We start from the raw sequence: 18,741 nt of genomic DNA on the forward strand, positions 1-18,741 counted from the left end.
CAGCCACAGAACCACCCACATCCATTGCTTTGCTCACATTTGCTTCTCCTTTTCCTCCTCCAATTCTTCTTGGAAATTCATAGTTCTCAATACTCAGTTTTTGTTGGTGGATTGGTAGTACTTGGAGAATTGGGATAAGGTTGAAATAATTTTATTTTATAAAAATAAAGAATAGGTAGTATTTATGTAGAGTGCCTAGGGACAGGCTCTCTGCCAGTTGCTTTAGATATACTATCTTATTTAATCTTCACTATAACTCTGCTAGGTATAGATACGATGGCCACTTTACAGGTGACTTAACTAAAGCCTAGAGAGATTAAGGACCATGCCTTAGGCTACCCCGTTAGATTTCCAGCTCTCTGATTCTATGGTATTCTTTATACTGTTTTCTGAGCTTCCCCCACATACTTGGCAGACACATGCATGTGCCATGAATGGGCTGCAATTGTACCTATACACTGAGAGCAGCTGATTGGGGATGTAACAACAGGAGCTATGAGGCTGCTCACTGCTGTCAGCCCGAGGGTGACCTGCACCCTTTCTCTGAGGGCTGCAGCCTGGAGAAGGCAGACAAGCCCCCTGTTTATTACTCTATGCTCCTCCTAGTAACATTTTTAAAAGGCAGTGAATAGAATTAAGTGTAGCTAAGAACAGAATACCTGTTGCATTCAAATCATTCTTTCTTGAAGAAGGAATGATAGGATTCTAAAACTGAATTTTACAAGTTAAAATAAAAACAGATTTGATTATTTGAAGAGTGTCCCCAAGCACTGTCTGTAGTAAGTTCCTGTCATTTAAAGGGGTGACTTTTAAGATTTGATGTATAAACAGCATTAAATAAGTAAGCTTTTTTTTTTTTTTTTCTGCCACAAATACCTAAAAATAAAGCTAGATCTCAAGATTTGGTTATGTTAGAATGGCCAAACAAAACGCTATGGTGAGACTGTAAGAATTGGCAGGAATTAAGTGAATTTAGGAGCTGTAGTAAAAAGCTGTGTTTGAGGTCATTAATATCACTTTCAGAAATGTAAGATACACAGGAAAAGAAGCATTGCTTTTAATGGCATAGCACTTTAATCTATTATTCCAACCTGAACATGAAAAAAAATTTATTTGTGCTTAATCAAATTACATGGTACATTTTGGCACTGCTTCTCAAAAAAATAATGGCAAGTTGTAACATTTCAGTACCAGAAATGGGCCCTTTGATGTTCAAAGCTTTTCTCTTGGCTTCTTGAAATGAAGGTTAAGTAGAATATGTTTTAGAGTGCCTTAAATTCCATTGCATCTGAGGCAGAAATACAGGTGAAACAAAACTGCTAACAGTACTTCAGGAAATATGAGTTAATACAGAAATGTTGACTATTCACATCACTATACTTGGATTAAATGGCTACTATAGGCAGTTTCCTGTCCAAATTCTTTTAATTTGCTTTCTTGGTAATTCACTTTAACAGATGAGTAGTTTCATTATCGCAGTGCATTTTGCTTATGAGTGTTGAAAAAAATAACCAAGGTAGATTTCTATAATTTTTCCTGCATAATGCTATACTTCTAGTGATTTTTAGACTTCAGGGTTTTGTTTTGTTTTTTTGTTTTTATGTTGCAAAGAAAACATTAGACCTTTTGGTAACATTTGGATCCGTTTTTTTAAATTTGATTACATTTATATATAACAGAACTCCATGAAAATGGTCTGTACCGAACCTCTTACTAGTCTACCTTGTCACAACTCTAGGATGCTCTAGGGATACTTGTGTTTTTTTAGAGCTTTGTATACTTAAAATGAGACTGAGAAAAATGTTTTAATTGGTACATACAAGAGAAATACATTCAAATAAAATTAAATAAAAATAGATAATTGTTTTTATATGACTTAAAAATTAAAATAGGCCAGACACGGTGGCTCATGCCTGTAATCCCAGAACTTTGGGAACCCGGGTGGGCAGATCACCTGAGGTCAGGAGTTCAAGACACCAACCTGGCCAACATGGTGAAACCCCCATCTCTACTAAAAATACAAAAATTAGCCAGGTATGGTGGTGTGTGCCTGTAATCCCAGTTGCTCCAGAGGCTGAGGCAAAAGAATAGCTTGAACCCAAGAGGCGGAAGTTGCTGTGAGCCAAGATCGTGCCACTGCACTCCAGCCTGGGTGACAGAGTGAGACTCCATTTCAAAAAAACCCCCCCAAAAATTAAAATAGTAGCAGATGATAGGGAAAAGTCCTATATGACATCAGTATAGCTAATTACATGCATGGATTTCAGAACCATTTCTATATATATTTTATTTCAAGTTTTATAATAGTTAAAAGTGTAGAAGTATTTACCTTCCAATTTCAATGATTATCAAGATGTTACTTTTTTACTTGCAAGGATGTTTCTTGTATTCAAAAAGCTACTATAAAAGTATTATTTTATTTTGGACTGGGGAGGATAGTCCCAAAAATTTAGTGATAAGTCAAGAATTTAGGATTAGATTTAGTAATTGACTTAATGCGTAGAATATCAAAGAAAATGGCTGGCACCACAGCTCACGTCTGTAATCCCAGCACCTTGGGAGGCTGAGGCAGGCGGATCACCTGAGGTCAGAAGTTCGAGACCAGCCTGGCCAATATGGTGAAGCCCCCATCTCTACTAAAAATACAAAAATTAGCCGGGCATGGTAGTGCACACCTGTAGTCCCAACTACTCAGGAAGCTGAGGCCAGAGAATCGCTTGAACCTGGGAGGTGGAGGTTACAGTGAGCTGAGATCGCACCACTGCACTCCAGCCTAGACAACAAGAGTGAAATTCCATCTCAAAAAAAATATATATATATATGTATATATCTCAAAGAAAAAGTTTTTGCATATTAATATATGCATATTAATATGCCTAAGTATTCACAAAATTAGAAATCAAAATGAATACCTTTTTTATTCAGAATGTTAGTATGTATGGCAACTATGAATTTGTTTAAATGAAAGATACTTTTATGTATACAAACATGCTTTTCTGCCTGTTGTCTTAAATTATTATTAAGGACTATGTAGAGTAATAGATAATTACAGTGTTTTAATTTGGATGCCAGTGGATTTGTTAGTCTTTCTAAATGGCTATTGTCAGCTAATAGTCTTCAGGGGATCATTCATATAACCATCGTGGTTCTAAAAATATCTCTAAATACCAATGGGACAGCCTCTTTTTTGGAAGCATGGCTATTATAAAATGCACTTTTATTTGAAGTGCATCATTTTGATTATAGTATTTTAATTCATGCCACTCAATTACTTTCAGAATCTGTAGAGCAAAGAAAAAAAAAAAAAACATGAATGCTGGAAAAGAATAAAAGAAAGCTCTTTATATAGAAAAATTTAGAACAATATGGCAGTTAGAGAGATATTTGAGTTAGGAGTATTGGAAATCTGTTCTATTCATTAGAATTTTTAACTATTTATTAGGACTTCAACTGGAGCTGTTTTTGTATAGCCTCATTGTTTTTATTTTAATTAATATTTCTATGACAGAGAGATAATTAGGTAAGTGCTGTTGAATTTTAAATATGATATTAGCTTAGGAGAAAATAGGCATTTCTGGGTCAAAGCCCTTTACAAAATATTGTCATATGTGAGCTGATTAATTGAATTGAATGCCAAATGGGTTTGCCACCATCCAAGCAGACTCTGATAGTTCATTATCTAAGGTTGTTCTGGAATAGAATGACTGGTTATGTCAAAGTTAATGGTTTAATGGTGTTCTTTTTAATCTCAGCTACTAATGGAGTAACTCATGATTAGAGAATAGTTCTAATCTCATTAAATGCAGCTAAGTGTAAGAACACCCCAAAGAGTCTGAACCTGTATGTCACATCCAGCATTGTAAATGCCAACTCCCTCTCAATGCTGTTACCCAATGGTTTCTGCACACTGGTGGCTCCTATCTACAAGAGCCATTGAAAACCCTAAACTAGATTCAAAGCTACTCTGTTGGCCAGGCTCAGTGGCTGATGCCTGTAATCCCAGCACTTTGGGAGGCCGAGGTGGGCGGATCACTTGAGACCAGGAGTTTGAGACCACCCCAGCCAATACGGTGAAACCCCATCTCTACTCAAACTACAAAAATTAGCTGGACATGGTGGTGCATGCCAGTAGTCCTAGCTACTTGGGAGGCTGAGGCACAAGAATCACTTGAACCTGGGAGACGAAGTTTGCGGTGAGCCGGGATCCCACCACTGCACTCCAGCCTGGGTGACAGTCTCAAAACAAAACAAAACAAAACAAAAAAAACTACTCTGTTGTCCTTGCTGCTTGTATCTAACATTGAGTGCACAAAATAATCAGCTTAACTTTTTTTTTTTTTTTTTTGAGACAAACTCTCTCTTTGTTGCCCAGGCTAAAGTGCGGCGGCATAATCTTGGCTCACTTGTAGCCTCTGCCACCTGGGTTCAAGCCATCCTCCTATCTCAGCCTCCTGAGTGTCTGGGAAGATTCAGCCTAATTTTTTTTTTTTTTTTTTTTTTTTTTTTAAACACAGAGTCTCACTCTGTTGCACAGGCTAGAGGGCAGTGACATGATCTTGGCTCACTGCAACTTCCACCTCCTGAGTTCAAGCCATCCTCCCACCTCAGCCTCCTTAGTAACTGGGATTACGGGCGTGCACCACTACACCCAGCTATTTTTTTTTTTTTTTAATAGTAGAGATGGGGTTTCACAGTTTTGGCCAGGCTGGTCTCTAGCTGCTGGCCTCAAGTGATCTACTCACCTCAGCCTCTCAAAGTGCTGGGATTACAGATGTGAGCCACCACACCTGGCCAGATTCAGCTTAATTTCTAATCAGACAGGAAAGGTTGAGGATTTCCATCAATCACATTTAACACAGAGAAATGTTGTAATTTGTAAGCATTACTCTTCAACAGAATCCCAGAGGGATAGTTTTCAAATTGTATTTCCAAAATATCCTTGGTTGCCAGCTAATATGCAAGTGATCAATTTTAATTGAAACTGATTTATTTTTTTTCTTTTTTTGAGACAGAGTTTCGCTCTGTCGCCCAGGCTGGAGTGCAGTGGCGTGATCTGGGCTCACTGCAAGCTCCTCCTCCTGGGTTCACGCCATTCTCCTGCCTCAGCCTCCTGAGTAGCTGGGACTACAGGCGCCCGCCACCTCACCCAGCTAGTTTTTTGTATTTTTTAGTAGAGATGGGGTTTTACTGTGTTAGCCAGGATGGTCTCGATCTCCTGACCTCGTGATCCGCCCGTCTCGGCCTCCCAAAGTGCTGGGATTACAGGCTTGAGCCACCGCTCCCGGCCACTTGAAACTGTTTTTAAAAACTGTAATGAAAGGCACACATTATATATTCCAAATTTCTCATTAGGATGACCAGTGATTAACTTGAGCTGCCAGGTTAACTTGTTTGGAGACAAGTAAAGTAAACCTTCCCGTGCCTTGTTCATATATTTGAAACGTCCATAAACAGAGACTCTAGTAGGGGGCCCCTGGCTCTTCTGCGTACGCAGGCTGTGCGTGTCCACTCATACATGTAACGTTGTCGGATCAGGCACACTACCACAGCTTTTTTGTGCTAGTTCTCATTTATGCCCAGCAAGGCCCAGGTATATCTGTTTAGGAATTTGCTTTTGCTATAGAGTAAATAGTAAGTTAGACTAGTGATTGCTAACATATTGCAGTGTGATACAATAATGTAAGTTTAGACTTTTAAAAACATATTTCAAATAAAATTTGTAAAATTTATTATTTTGACAAGGAATACTATGACTTATAGATAAAATATCTTTCAGATAAATTAATACTCTTCATTAACACCCTTGGTTCATTTTAATTATGGGCATCTTGCAATTAAAAAGCAAGCTTTTAAAAAAACTACCATTTGCAACCACTTACCTATGTGGATTAGGATTACCTTGATATTCTGCCACCAAGCAGAAATAAGTTATGCCCTGCAGCTAATATAGAATTTATAGATGTCATCCACAACCTCTTATATCAGAGTTTTGTGTTCATAAATATAACCTTGTTTTTCTGATTAACTTTTAAAGTAAATATTACTGGTTATTCCTAAAAATTCTGGAGATTTTCTTTCATCCAGTCTTCAATGTAGAGCTATAGGGCTGTATACTGGGCAATTATTTTTACTTACACATCATCATTATAAGGTGTAGATCTTGGAGAGCATAAGCACTATTGAGTATATGTCTTAGTCAGCTTAAGCTGCTGTAACAAAATACCATAGCCTGGGAGGCTTAAACAGCAGACATTTATTTCTCACAGCCTGGAGACTGGGGAGTCCAAGATCAAGGTGCTGCCAGATTCAGAGTCTGGTGAGGACCTGCTTCCTGGTTCATAGACCACAGTCTCCTCGTATCCTTGTGTGGTAGAGAGAGGAAAGGAGCTTTCTCAGGACTCTTATAAAGAGAGCAATGTCATTCATGAGGGCTCCACCCTCATGGCCTTATCCAATCCTAATTACCTCTCAAATACCCCCTCTTCATACATCACACTGGGGGTAAGGTTTCAACATATAAAGTGGCGGGGGTGGGAGTGTTGCAGAGGACATAAGCATTCAGTCCAGTAACAACAGTACACAAACTAATTACTCTAATAATTTATTACTGTTTTATATAACTAAAAATGTGATGTCTGGAATGTAAAAGATGAAGATTAAATCATATAGTAAAACGAATTTTAAGTTAAGGAGACTAGATAAAGACTATTATGGCAAAAACTGCTTTGCCAAATCACTACTTTCATTTGAAGTGCATCATTTTGATTATAGTATTTTAATTCATACCACTCAATTACTTTCAGAATCTGTACAGCAAAAAAACAAACAAAAAAAAAAACCATGAATGCTGGAAAACAATAATCTTTTGTACCATATTGGAAATTACATTGAAGGTCAATGTTTGCCTCTTTAGCAATTCCATATTGTACACAAACTGAACTCTTCCAAGAGCACTCAAAGCACAAAGATGATAACAATGTAACCTGGTTTGGTTGGTAGAAAAAAGAAATTAGGAAGAAGTATGTTGTGATACATTGTACCTGCTCTCCAATTTTAACTGGACTCAGTTCTGTCTCTCTTCAAGACTAAGAAAATCACTCATCACTTTCCCAACTTCTTAAAGATGCATTTAAGAGATAAAGGTGAATGGCCTTGGAACTTGATATGTGTCTTCTGGATTTTATTATTCATTGTTCTTGCCCTAGACTTAAGTAAATGGCTTTGGAAAAAATCTTAATTTATTAACACATGAGGGCTTTATTCCCTGTAGGACTTGAGTGTACACCTCAGAAATCTTATAAAATTTATTTTTTAATGCACATTATTTATGCATTGGTTTCTGTATCATCTTTACCCACAAATATAAATGAGGTTTCAGGAAAACAAGATGATAACAAAATTGTATGTTTAGAGAGCTCTGCAACAAAAATATCTTATTGCTTGAGGCATTTGATATAAGGAGTTTTTCATATCTTAATTTTAATAAATAATGTCCTTCATGGCTAAAATTCTCCTATTCTAATCCCTCCCACAGCCATCAAAATTTATCATATTTCTGCCATGCACATGGTTCTGGGGCCTGGAAAGCAGCTGTTCTTCTTATCCACCTCTTTGCTTACTTGTATTTTTTTTTTTTCTTTGCAGAGACCCTCCTGGATGACTTCCTTCTCACGTACACTGTCTTCATGACAACTGATGACTTGTGCCAGGCTCTGTTAAGGCAATATCCTTCATTATCTTCAGGCTGCTGTGACCACTTCCTCTCAGACAGATGTCCCACATTAGGAATTAACTGCCTTCCTTAATTTATTCAACCCCACAGTAGAGTGTGGATATGTTAAATATTAATGTAATGATATCCAAGGTAGAAGATGAAATGAGACAGACAGAGGAAACTGGAAATGTGAACGGCTGTTTTCACATTCTATGTTGTGGCTATATTATACTGTTTATATTACGTTTGCTTCATATCTGTGCCTTATGATTGCTTAGAAATCTGGAGGCAAAATTGGCCTGCTGGGTAAACCCCAGAGTCAAGAGACTGTGTGGAATGGCAAGATCATGGAATAAATGGACTTAAAGGAGAACAAGTTAGTTAAGTGTCAGACCACTTGTGAAGCAAAATGCACGTATGTGATATCATGTTCCTGGCAAGTGTCTCAGGGAAGACAGGCCATTCCCCCACATGGGAGGTCAAACCTAGCCCCTGGAATCCTCTGCCATCTTTTCACAGCTTTGTCACTGCATGCTGTCTTAGAATGATGGATGTGATTAGAAGGTTAATGACCAGTTAAGGAAGCCTTATAATTTTATTCACTAACTAGAAGAGATGCAACATAGGATCATTGAAACACCACAGAACAAAGCCATGAAAAGTTACTGAAAGTCTCCAAGTGGTCTTCTTGCTTCACAGTATTTAATGTATTCAGATGCATTTAAGCATTTAAATAGGCTGTTGCTGTACTGTTTCTATTAAATGAAACTGAAGATTCCACTCTAAACCACATGAAAATTTTAAGGAAAATGGATTGCTTTTGTATATACTAAAGTTCTATTAAGACCTAATGATAGCTGGGTGCAGTGGCTCACACCTGTAATTCCAGCACTTTGGGAGACCAAGGTGGGAGGATTGCTTGGGTCCAGGAGTTCAAGAGCAGCCTGGGCAACATAATGAGATGCGATCTCTAATATACATATTTGGTATATAGATAGATAGATATTTGGTATAGATAGATAGATATAGATATAGATATATACCAAAATTAGCTGGGCATGATGTATAGATATAGATATAGATATAGATATAGATACATACCAAAATTAGCTGGGCATGATGGCATGTGCCTGTGGTCCCAGCTGCATGGGATGCTGAGGGAGGAGGATTACTTAAGCCCAGGAGGTTGAAGCTGCAGTGAGCCAGGACCACGCCACTGCTCTCCAGTTTAGATGACAGAGGGAGACTGTCTTCAAAAACAAGCAAACAAAAGACCTAATGATAATGCTTATTTAATATTCTTTCTCTATTAAATAATTGTTACATGTCTCCCAACTTTACAGCGTTTTCCCACCTAAAATAATACTTTAAAACTTCATAAAGGGCATAAACTAGCATCTCTCTTAAAATATATGTATAATTGGAAATGATGATTACTTTGTAGTGCTTTACTATATCCTATGACCAAACAAAGCTATAGTAGATATTTTGCCACTTTTTAGAACCAGTTCATAAAGTTGATCTTGAAACATTGTGAGTTAGTTTTGAATTTGGAAAGTTTCAATAATATGTGCAGATTTCCTTCACAGCTTTCAAGTGGAGCGTTGCTCCACATTTAGCAATAACGATAAGATTTTGAACATCTCTTTCTTCAAAAGTGTTTTGAAAAAATATCTGTGAACTAATTTCATTTACATTTTAATGCTAACATATTTCTAAAACAATTCATCCATCAAGTAATATAAAATGTATTTATAACAAAGGAGATGCCTTTAAACTACGTTCTTTAACTATGATCCTAATGTTATTTGTGATTATCATTTAATAATTTAATGTACTATAGGATGTCCCTAAACAATCTCTAGAACTTAACTTTCATATATATGTTTTGAGTCTTTGACTAAGACATTATATACAAAACTGTGGTTCAGATTTTTATCAGCCTTTTTACCAATAATCAAAACCCATGAACTCAAAACGTTTTAAGCCAGAAGTCTTTCATTATGATTGTTTCTGTATATTTGCACTCTGCCTTTTGTGAAACAATACCACAAACGAAAACGGAATCTATATTTAATGTGAGATATTTTTATGCACATCTTAGTGAAGATGTGTTGCATATTCCCCTACAACCAACTTCTTACAAGTAGTCTAAATTATTTGTTTTTTTCCCAATGGTTTTAAAACATTATTTATAGATTAAAGCTATTTGTGCTGGTTTTAGATATTTTATAGATAAGTATTTTTATTGTAATAGTATTTAAGAGCATCATAAAGAGCATTAAATTCATAGCTGTGGGCCAGCTAATATTCTGTGCATTACATAGAAGTTATAACTCTCACCACATGCCTTCCCACTATTTCCATCAGCAGCTAAATTTATAAATCAGTGTAATCTAGCATAGACAAAATATAAAAGAATGTCTGTTTCCTAATATTAGAAATCAGATTAATACAAATGCAAATTTAACCAGTAAATATATTTTAAATTATATCTTGCAGGGAGGAAAACAAGGTACAGCAGATAACTGTTTATGAATGGAAAATGGTTGAAGTGTTGCTTCTTGCAGTTACTTTATTCTGCTAGTCCATAATTGTAGAACATATATATGCAGCCTGAATACAAAGTTCCTATCTTCATTTATATATGATGACCTAAAAAATTGCATTTCTTAATTTTCTTGATTTCTTTATATTAGTGAAGGTATTATATTCACAGGAAAAGAAGAGAAGAACATTTGTTTAAGGGGAAATAATGTAAGATAAATCTTTGAGACACATCTTGCTCTGTTGCCTAGGCTGAGTAGAGTGGCTTGATCATGGCTCACTGCAGCCTAAACCTCCCAGGCTCAAGTGACCCTCCTGTCTCAGCCTCCCAACTAGCTGGGTCTACAGATGTGCATCACCATACCTAGTTAATTTTTTTCTTTGTAGAGATGAGGTCTCACTTTCTTCGCTGGGCTGACCTTAAACTCCTGGGCTCAAGCACTCCTCCTGCCTCAGCCTCCCAAAGTGCTGGGATTATAAGCATCAGCCACCATGGTTGGCCTAGATAAATCTTTATTATATTTTGCCTTTCAAGAGAAAAACTAAAAGAAATAGCAACTTTTTTTGTGTTTGGCTGAGTTTATTTCACAGGTGGAAATCAAAGGTGGTCTTAATGTATTTTTGCAGGATGGGGAGACATTGACTAAACCATATTTTAAAATATTTACAAAGCCTGACATAAAGTTTATTCCAACTTTGCAATTATATATCAGTGTTAAAGAATATATAATCCTGTCCAACAACCCTCAAGTGTTTGATGTCATAGCATTCCCTATTCCTAGTCATCTATTTAATGTGTCCAAGACACTCAGAAATTATCATTTTGGAGACAACAAGAATAGATCGGTTTAGAATATGCCAAGCTGCTGTTGCATTCCTGGTCATTTAAATACTTTGCCTTTGAGGTTGTTATTTTTATGTAATTTTAACAGCATAGTTAACATATGGTCATTGTATATAAATTAGGAAATGCTAATAAGTACAATAAAAATAATTCATGTACTCTAAAACCTCAGTACCTTGAGAAGCCACTGTTAACTATTTAGTATATATCTCTCTCCAGATAGTGAGATTAATCATATAAATTAACATTGTTAACAGAAGTAGATCATCCTAACATATTCTTTTCTTACTTGCTTTTCTACTCAACAATACATTGTGCATATTCTCTGTCAGTAAAGGTACTGCTGGACCATCATGTTTATGGCTGCTGAATAGTCCATTAAATGGATATGTAATAACTTAGTCAACCGTTCTCAGTTGCTGAGGCATTTAGGTTATTTCCCATTATTTTTTAATTCAACCAGAATGAAAATTAGCAGTCCCTTTTACCTCTGTGTTTGCACAGGTATCCAATGTTTTCTTAAGTAAATTCCTACGAGTGGGCATTTGAATCATGTTACAAATTGTGTTCCAGAGATCTATACTCATTTGGAACTACTTTAGAAGCACCTGGTTTTACAGAATGTGAATTTCTGAGGACCAGACAGCACCTGGCCTCATTCTTACCTAAAATGTACTGAAATAGTATTCACCTGTGTACTGAAGCCAGCTCTCTTCTTGGAGTCACTGTTGAAATTAATGGGCCACCTACTATCTCCTCGTGCTGGCATTAACCACATGTTGCCTATGGAAGCATGTCAGCAGCTGCCAGTGAAATGGCCCGAGCCTTCACTTCCTGGCTGCCCACTGAGTATACTTCAGTCATTTTCCTCAGTTTACTTTTGCTCTTTTCAGTGCACACCGTTTGCTCTCCCTACGTGTATTCTGTTCTTCCTGCATGTTTATACGCTTGTATGCCTTCATATATTTTGTACAAATAAGAGTAAATGGATGTCTTCATATTTTTAAATTTTCAACAATATAATTTTTTCTTAACCATTTGCACCTATTCCGCTAAGAAGTATCAAGGCAAAGAGGAAAACTCAGATGTTCCGCGTAGGAAACGTAAAGTCTTGCATCTTGTTTCCCAGTGGATTGCTCTGTACAAAGACTGGTTACATGAAGATGAACATTCAAAAATGTTTTTAAAGGTAATCCAACGTTTCCAGGTATTCTTTGATGCAAAATAACTGATTTTACTTTAAGTCATGCATCTTAAAAATCTCATTTGTAGGTAACAGTCATTCAACTTTCTTGTGATAGTCAAGTTGTGATTCAGAGAATATATAAGTTATTTTGACTTCTGAAGCTTGATATTCCATGTCTAAAAGTCATGGAAATTTTGATTGCTAATGAAATAATTAAGGAAGGTAAACCAAAACATTCAAAATTTGATACAGCTTAATATGTTGATATTCATTATAAGTTTAAAGTAACCAGTCCTCTATATATAATATTTGCATAAAACATTATGATTTAAAAACTATATTGACAATATATGTTCTATGAAATGTTTGTCAGACATGGTATACTTTGAGAATTTTAAGCAATAATGTGTAAATAGATATAATGTAGATTTACATTTAGAGTGAGACAAACTGATTTATTTTTTCTAATTAATAGGCTTCAATATCTTTTCAACAACAGATGATTATCTGGAGAGATGATTAGTAAGACAGTTGGATTCCTTTTGCCACAAAAATCATATTAAATCTACAGGTTAGGACAGATAAGGAATGGAATGGAATTTTAGCAAGGAAGAGTTCTAGTTCAGAGTAGGCAACTGCCTAAATAGACTCAGCCTTTCATGAAGGAAACCACTTTGAATTCAACATTCAGTTGTCATTTAGGCATCCAGTTAAAAATGAGTCTAACCAACTCTTTTAAACTCATGTTGTTTTCAAAGCAACTGCTTAATTTAATTCAATTGACTTTTTTCTCCCAAATGATTTTTCTCCCAATGTGGAATTGTGTGTGTGTGTGTGTGTGTGTTGAGACAGGGTCTTGCTCTGCTACCCAGGCTGCAGTGCAGTGACGCAGTCATAGTGCACTGCAACCTCAAACTCTTGAGCTTGACAGATCCTTGCCCCTCAACCTCCCGACTATCTGGGACTAAAGGCATGTACTACCACACTCAGCTAATTTTTTCTTTTTTGTAGAGATAGAGTCTTGCTTTGTTGCCCAGGCTGATCTCGTACTCAGCTCAAGCAATGCTCCCTACTCAGCCTCCCAGAGTGTTGGGATTACAGCCTGAGCCACCACACCCAACCAATATTATTATTATTATTATTCTGAGATGGAGTCTTGCTCTGTTGCCCAGGCTGGAGTGCAGTGGCGCGATCTTGGCTCACTGCAAGCCCCACCTCCTGGGTTCACGCCATTCTCCTGCCTCAGCCTCCCGAGTAGCTGGGATTACAGGCGCCCACTACCACACATGGCTAATTTTTTTTTTTTTTTTTAGTAGAGACGCGGTTTCACTGTGTTAGACATGATGTTCTCCATCTCCTGACCTCGTGGTCTGCCTGCCTTGGCCTCCCAAAGTGCTTGGATTACAGGCGTGAGCCACCACGCCTGGCCTATCATTTTTTAAGATATAGAATGGGCATGGAAATCTCTAGTAGCCAGCTAGCCAGAGATCTCTAGAGTTCTCTTTCCAGAATTTCTACCTATGGCCCTGAAAGCAGATAGAGAGCCATGGCAGTTGACAGAGAAGCTACGAGTTATGATCCCACTCTGGATCTTATTGGCACCTGGTGAAACCCGCGCGTTGTCCTGGATCCCTCCTTATTTCCTCTGTTAGGATAGCCATGGTATGAGTCTTAATCCCTACAAAATGGGCATTCAACCACTCAGCTGTCATTTGTCTTTTTTCTCCAGACCATATATAGGAATGTACTGGATGATGTTTATGAATATCCAATACTTGAAAAAGAATTGAAAGAATTTCAAAAGATACTTGGAATGCACCGTCGTCAGTAAGTATTTCATTTTCCTAATTATGGTTAATGAAAGAAAACAGCAGCAAATATGATAGAATTTGGAATGCCTTATACATAAAAGTTGATTTTGAACATTTTGACTCAGATTCATCTTGATGTCCTAGCTTTTCTAGTAGTAAATTGTGTGTTTTGTGCTTATAACTCAAAATGAAAGAACACAGAATTCAGCTCATTGACTATTGTTTTAACCCCGTTTTATATAGTAAAAACAGCCTGGACCATAACAACCGGGTGCATAAAAACAATTAGTAAATTATTACTTAATTTTAAAAGTCTATGTAACTTGTCATTTTGGGGCTTGTAACTATCTCTATGGAATAGGGAGGAAAAGTTTAATAAATAGGTCTCAGGGAGTTGTGGAACATTTTATTTTATTTTATTTTTTGGGATATAGTCACTCTGCTGCTCAGGCTGGAATACAGCAGCGTGATCTTGGCTCACTGCAACCTCCACCTCCTGGGTCTGAGCAATTTTCATGCCTCAACCTCCTGAGTAGCTGGGATTACAGACATGCACCACCACACCTGGCTACTTTTTTGTATTTTTAGTAGAGATGGGGTTTCACTATGTTGGCCAGGCTGGTCTTGAACTCCCAACCTCAGGTGATTTGCCTGCCTCAGCCTCCCAAAGTACTGGGATTATAGGTGTGAGTCACCACACCCAGCCTGTGGAGCATTTTAAAAGCTCAATTTTATGGGTTCCCTGAGGTTTCATTTTCAATTTAGAAAGATTTTAAAGAGCCATTTACTCAATGACTCTTGGCATGTCTAAGTGTCCCCTAGGTATCTGTCATTAATCTTTCAGATTGGCAACACCCAACTTTACTATTAGTGATATTACCATTAAGTCCCCTTACTCATTTTGGTAAAGAAAACATCAAGTCATTCAGTTTTCAGGTTTAGCCGCAGAGTTCATCTAAAAGGAAAACTTGTTTTCTGATTTACAGTGTATATTTCATAAACATAAAGCACATTTATTGTCAAGTTGTGAAAAGCTTCTGTTAACGGTTTCAACAGTCACAAATTGCACCTCTCATGGAAAGTGTTAATTCAAGCCTTTCAGATGACTAATTTGTCATTTAAAGCTTGACTTAGTTTTAGTAAAGGGAGACCTCATTGCAAGTGAAATATCTGTATAAATTAATCTTAGGTAGCAAACCGTGTGTATACTTCAGTCCTCAATCATCAGAATCTTACACTGAGAGATTTGAAAGTAAAGTGCAAGTTAGCACAGTACCTTAGAGATGAATGTTGTAAATGTTGGTGGTCTTCTTCTGTTACAGTCTACATTATGTTAAGTTTCCACAGCCTAAGACTTATATGAAAATATTAACTAATAAATGAAATCAAACAAGGAAAAAAAGGACAACCTTGTCATCAAAATAATCCCCCATATGGAAGTTGCTCTGTGCTATGAGGCAGACCTGTTATAGCTGGGAAACTTTAATTCATGTTTTAATACATGTGAACATATTTCATCAAATACATTAATGGAAATTTAATACATTCCATTTTAAAAACCTACACAAAAATGGTAAATAATAGAATAAAATAAGAAAATGACATAAATAAATGATTCTTGGTTGGCACAGTGACTCACACCTGTAATCCCAGCACTTTGGGAGGTGGAGGTGGGAGAATCACTTGTGTCCAAGAGTTTAGGAGTTTAAGACCACCCTGGACAACATAGTGAGACCCCACCTCTACCAAAAACAGAAACTTAGCTGGGCATGGTGGTACATGCCTGTAGTTCCAGCTACTTGGGAGGCTGAGGCAGGAGGATCACTTGAGCCCTGGAGGTCAAGGCTGCAGTGAACAGTGATCACGCCACGGCACTCTAGCCTGGGTGAGAGAGTTAGACTATGTCTCAAAAAAAAAAAAAAAAAAAAAAAAAGAAATGATTCTTGCCTATTTTTATAAGATTATGAAATAGCTTTAGATTCTAGAATAAGATTCAAGCCCTAAATGTAAAACTCGTGACTTTTTTTTTCTCTAGCCCCAGTACACAAATAGAGGAGAAAGTGTTCCTTTCTGAGAGTAAGACTCATACCTTTAATTTATAGTTCACCTAATGATGTATGAAATTGGCCCCGGTACTGGCTCCTTTGTAAGTGGAGGTGGCGTTCAGAGGGCACTTGAAGGTGGGAATCTGTGGAGATGATCAGAGATGGACAGAGTGTTCCCAGTTCCACCACACAGAGACACATCCTGGAAAAGATGTACCTTGGCTGAATGACTTAGCTATCTAAATAGCAGTAATTTCACCTAAAATCTATCACTATCACTGTGTGAGAAAACTTATGTCTATGGACTGATCCAGTTCCTCCCTCACTTCTGAGCTTCACTTTCTGTGGGTAGAAGGCAAAATACATCTGTTGAATCCATAACTTCTTTACTTCCTGACTCATTTGAAATTCAGAGCCCAATGTCAAGTGTGTTGTACATAGTGAATTAATGAATACTGTGTTTTATCTTTTTTAAAGAGCAAAATCCTCTGCCTAGTGCTGGAAAATTAGTCTTCCATAACAATAACTGCATTATTCTGGGTTTGGGACAAAGACTGACTTCTTGGCATTTTTCCTTTCAGCACTGTGGATGAATATTCACCACAAAAAAAGGTAAGCAGATGCTTCTATACCTAAAATTAGGTGATCTGGTTTGGAGACCTTGCCTTGCCTCCCTTGGCGTGTTTCAAAATTAAAATGAATACTGCCTCGAGCGGAACCCGACAAGGCGGGGCGCCTGGGGTTGCAGCTTCCCTGCGCTTTCCTGCTTTGCTTTAGTTATTCCTGTGCTGGTGCAGATCCGATTTTAGCTGTGTATCCTTGACTTTTTGACATTCTGCTGATTTTGTGGTGCATTTTAGAGTCTCAGGGCTTCCTGCTGTCCCTGGAGTGATATAAATTTGAATTTTAAGATGTTTATGTCAAAAAAAAAAAAAAATCCAGGTAGGAGGAATCTTGACTCTAAGAGGAAAGAAGTCTTATAAGGAAAATATTTGCACTTTTAATACAACAGAAAGAGAAGGTAGCAAGTGGGAATGTGTTCTCAGTCCAATTTGATAAGGGGGAAATATGGACTGAGATATCAGGCACAAGTTTTGGAGACACAGCTATATCAGGTGGATAATCATAATGAATAGTATGCCTGTGTCCCTCAGGAAAGTCATTGTACTATAGCAGAGGTATTGAAACCATCTCAAAGTTGCTTCTGTGAAAAATGTAATAGCAGAGGATCAGATTGTGATAACTATACCTTACAGATTCATGTTGGAATGGGGAAATCATGTTTATCTCAGGAGACTGTGGATGTTTGTAATAGCCAGATGTGAAAAGTCATGTTGCAGGGAATAAATATAAGGACGTTTGGCCTGCTGCTGGCCTTAGCCCAGGCCCATCAGATTGCTCAGAATCTCCACCACCATTTGCATTAGTTGGGGTGACTCCCAGTTTATTTCTCTAAGATTGGATGGGTGGATTTCACATTTTAAAAAAAAATTGGCTGGCTCTTTTGGAACATGTTGTAAACAGCTATGGTTTTCCAAAGGGCAGGAATGCATTCATTCATTGTTCTCTTTCTCCAATCTCACAGAATAAAGCCCTTTTCCACCAATTCAGTCTTAAGGAGAACTGGCTCCAGCATAGAGGAACTGTGACTGAAACAGAGGAAAGTGAGTATGGTTTGAAGTGAGGGTTTGGGAGTAGGTAGCAGTTAGCCACCATTTTTCTCCTACATTGGCATATCAGTCTGACTAACCTTCATTTCTAGCTGTCACCCCTCAGATAAGCATGTTAGCATCAAATAGCATGTTTTTCTTTTCTTTCTTTGAGCATTATAGTTTTCTTAGATCACATAATACTGTCCCAAGCAACAAGGATGCTTATAATTTGGGAAACAAGGAAAGGAGACAATGCCTAGAGCCTCCTTGCATTTTTGAGAAGGGGTAAAAATGAACAGGAAACTCAACATTTTCTCCTAGAACCATCTTCTCCCTGCCTTCATCAGCCCATTGCCTATGACTAACTGGAAGGATCACCAAAGTCAATGTGCAGATTTGGGCTGAGTCAGTCCATGACAAGAAACTCTTAGAGAGAATAATGGAGAGAAGGCTGTACGGTAGAAGCTCCTGCAAGGTCAGGCTGTGTGGGCAGTGCCGCCCATCTGCTGTGTCCTCAGTCACTGCTTATTTTTGTAGAAGAGGCTCATGGCTTCCCCTGAAGAGGGCTGTTCATCCAACACAAGGGGAAACACCTTTTTAGAACCCTGAAGATGCTGAAGTGCTTTTCTATGTTAATGTTTTAAAGAGGAACAAGAAATATTAACAATGGTTTTCTTCTTTTAGATAGAGGTTGAGTCAAGTGCAGAGCTGGAAAACACAGCAAATTAAAATGTTAATGCAATTGTGACTCACAGACTCTCTCTTTTGACTCATCTTTCTTCATATGCTGAAATTCTGAGTGTGATCATTTAATATTTGCCCAATTTCTGGAACTTGTAAAAGAAGCCACAAGGATGCTTATTCCTTTAGATAGTGTTTGTATATAATGCTGCTGATAGATGGTTCTGTTGACTCATATTAAGTGTCATCCGTACCAAGTGA

At 37.5% G+C, this 18,741-nt stretch overlaps 1 protein-coding gene across 1 annotated transcript in view; it reads left to right on the plus strand.

Annotated features, from left to right (window-relative positions):
* RAPGEF5 (Rap guanine nucleotide exchange factor 5) overlaps window positions 1-18,741 on the plus strand; it is a 238,961-nt gene that overhangs the window by 181,710 nt on the left and 38,510 nt on the right. The window contains exons 12-16 of the mRNA XM_007981904.3: window positions 7,645-7,723; window positions 12,150-12,294; window positions 14,021-14,118; window positions 16,729-16,759; window positions 17,733-17,811. Coding sequence (XP_007980095.3) covers window positions 7,645-7,723; window positions 12,150-12,294; window positions 14,021-14,118; window positions 16,729-16,759; window positions 17,733-17,811 — 432 coding nt within the window. The remainder of the gene's footprint in view (window positions 1-7,644; window positions 7,724-12,149; window positions 12,295-14,020; window positions 14,119-16,728; window positions 16,760-17,732; window positions 17,812-18,741) is intronic.

The sequence above is a fragment of the Chlorocebus sabaeus genome, chromosome 21 (assembly GCF_047675955.1).
Source record: "Chlorocebus sabaeus isolate Y175 chromosome 21, mChlSab1.0.hap1, whole genome shotgun sequence".
Lineage (NCBI taxonomy): Eukaryota > Metazoa > Chordata > Mammalia > Primates > Cercopithecidae > Chlorocebus > Chlorocebus sabaeus.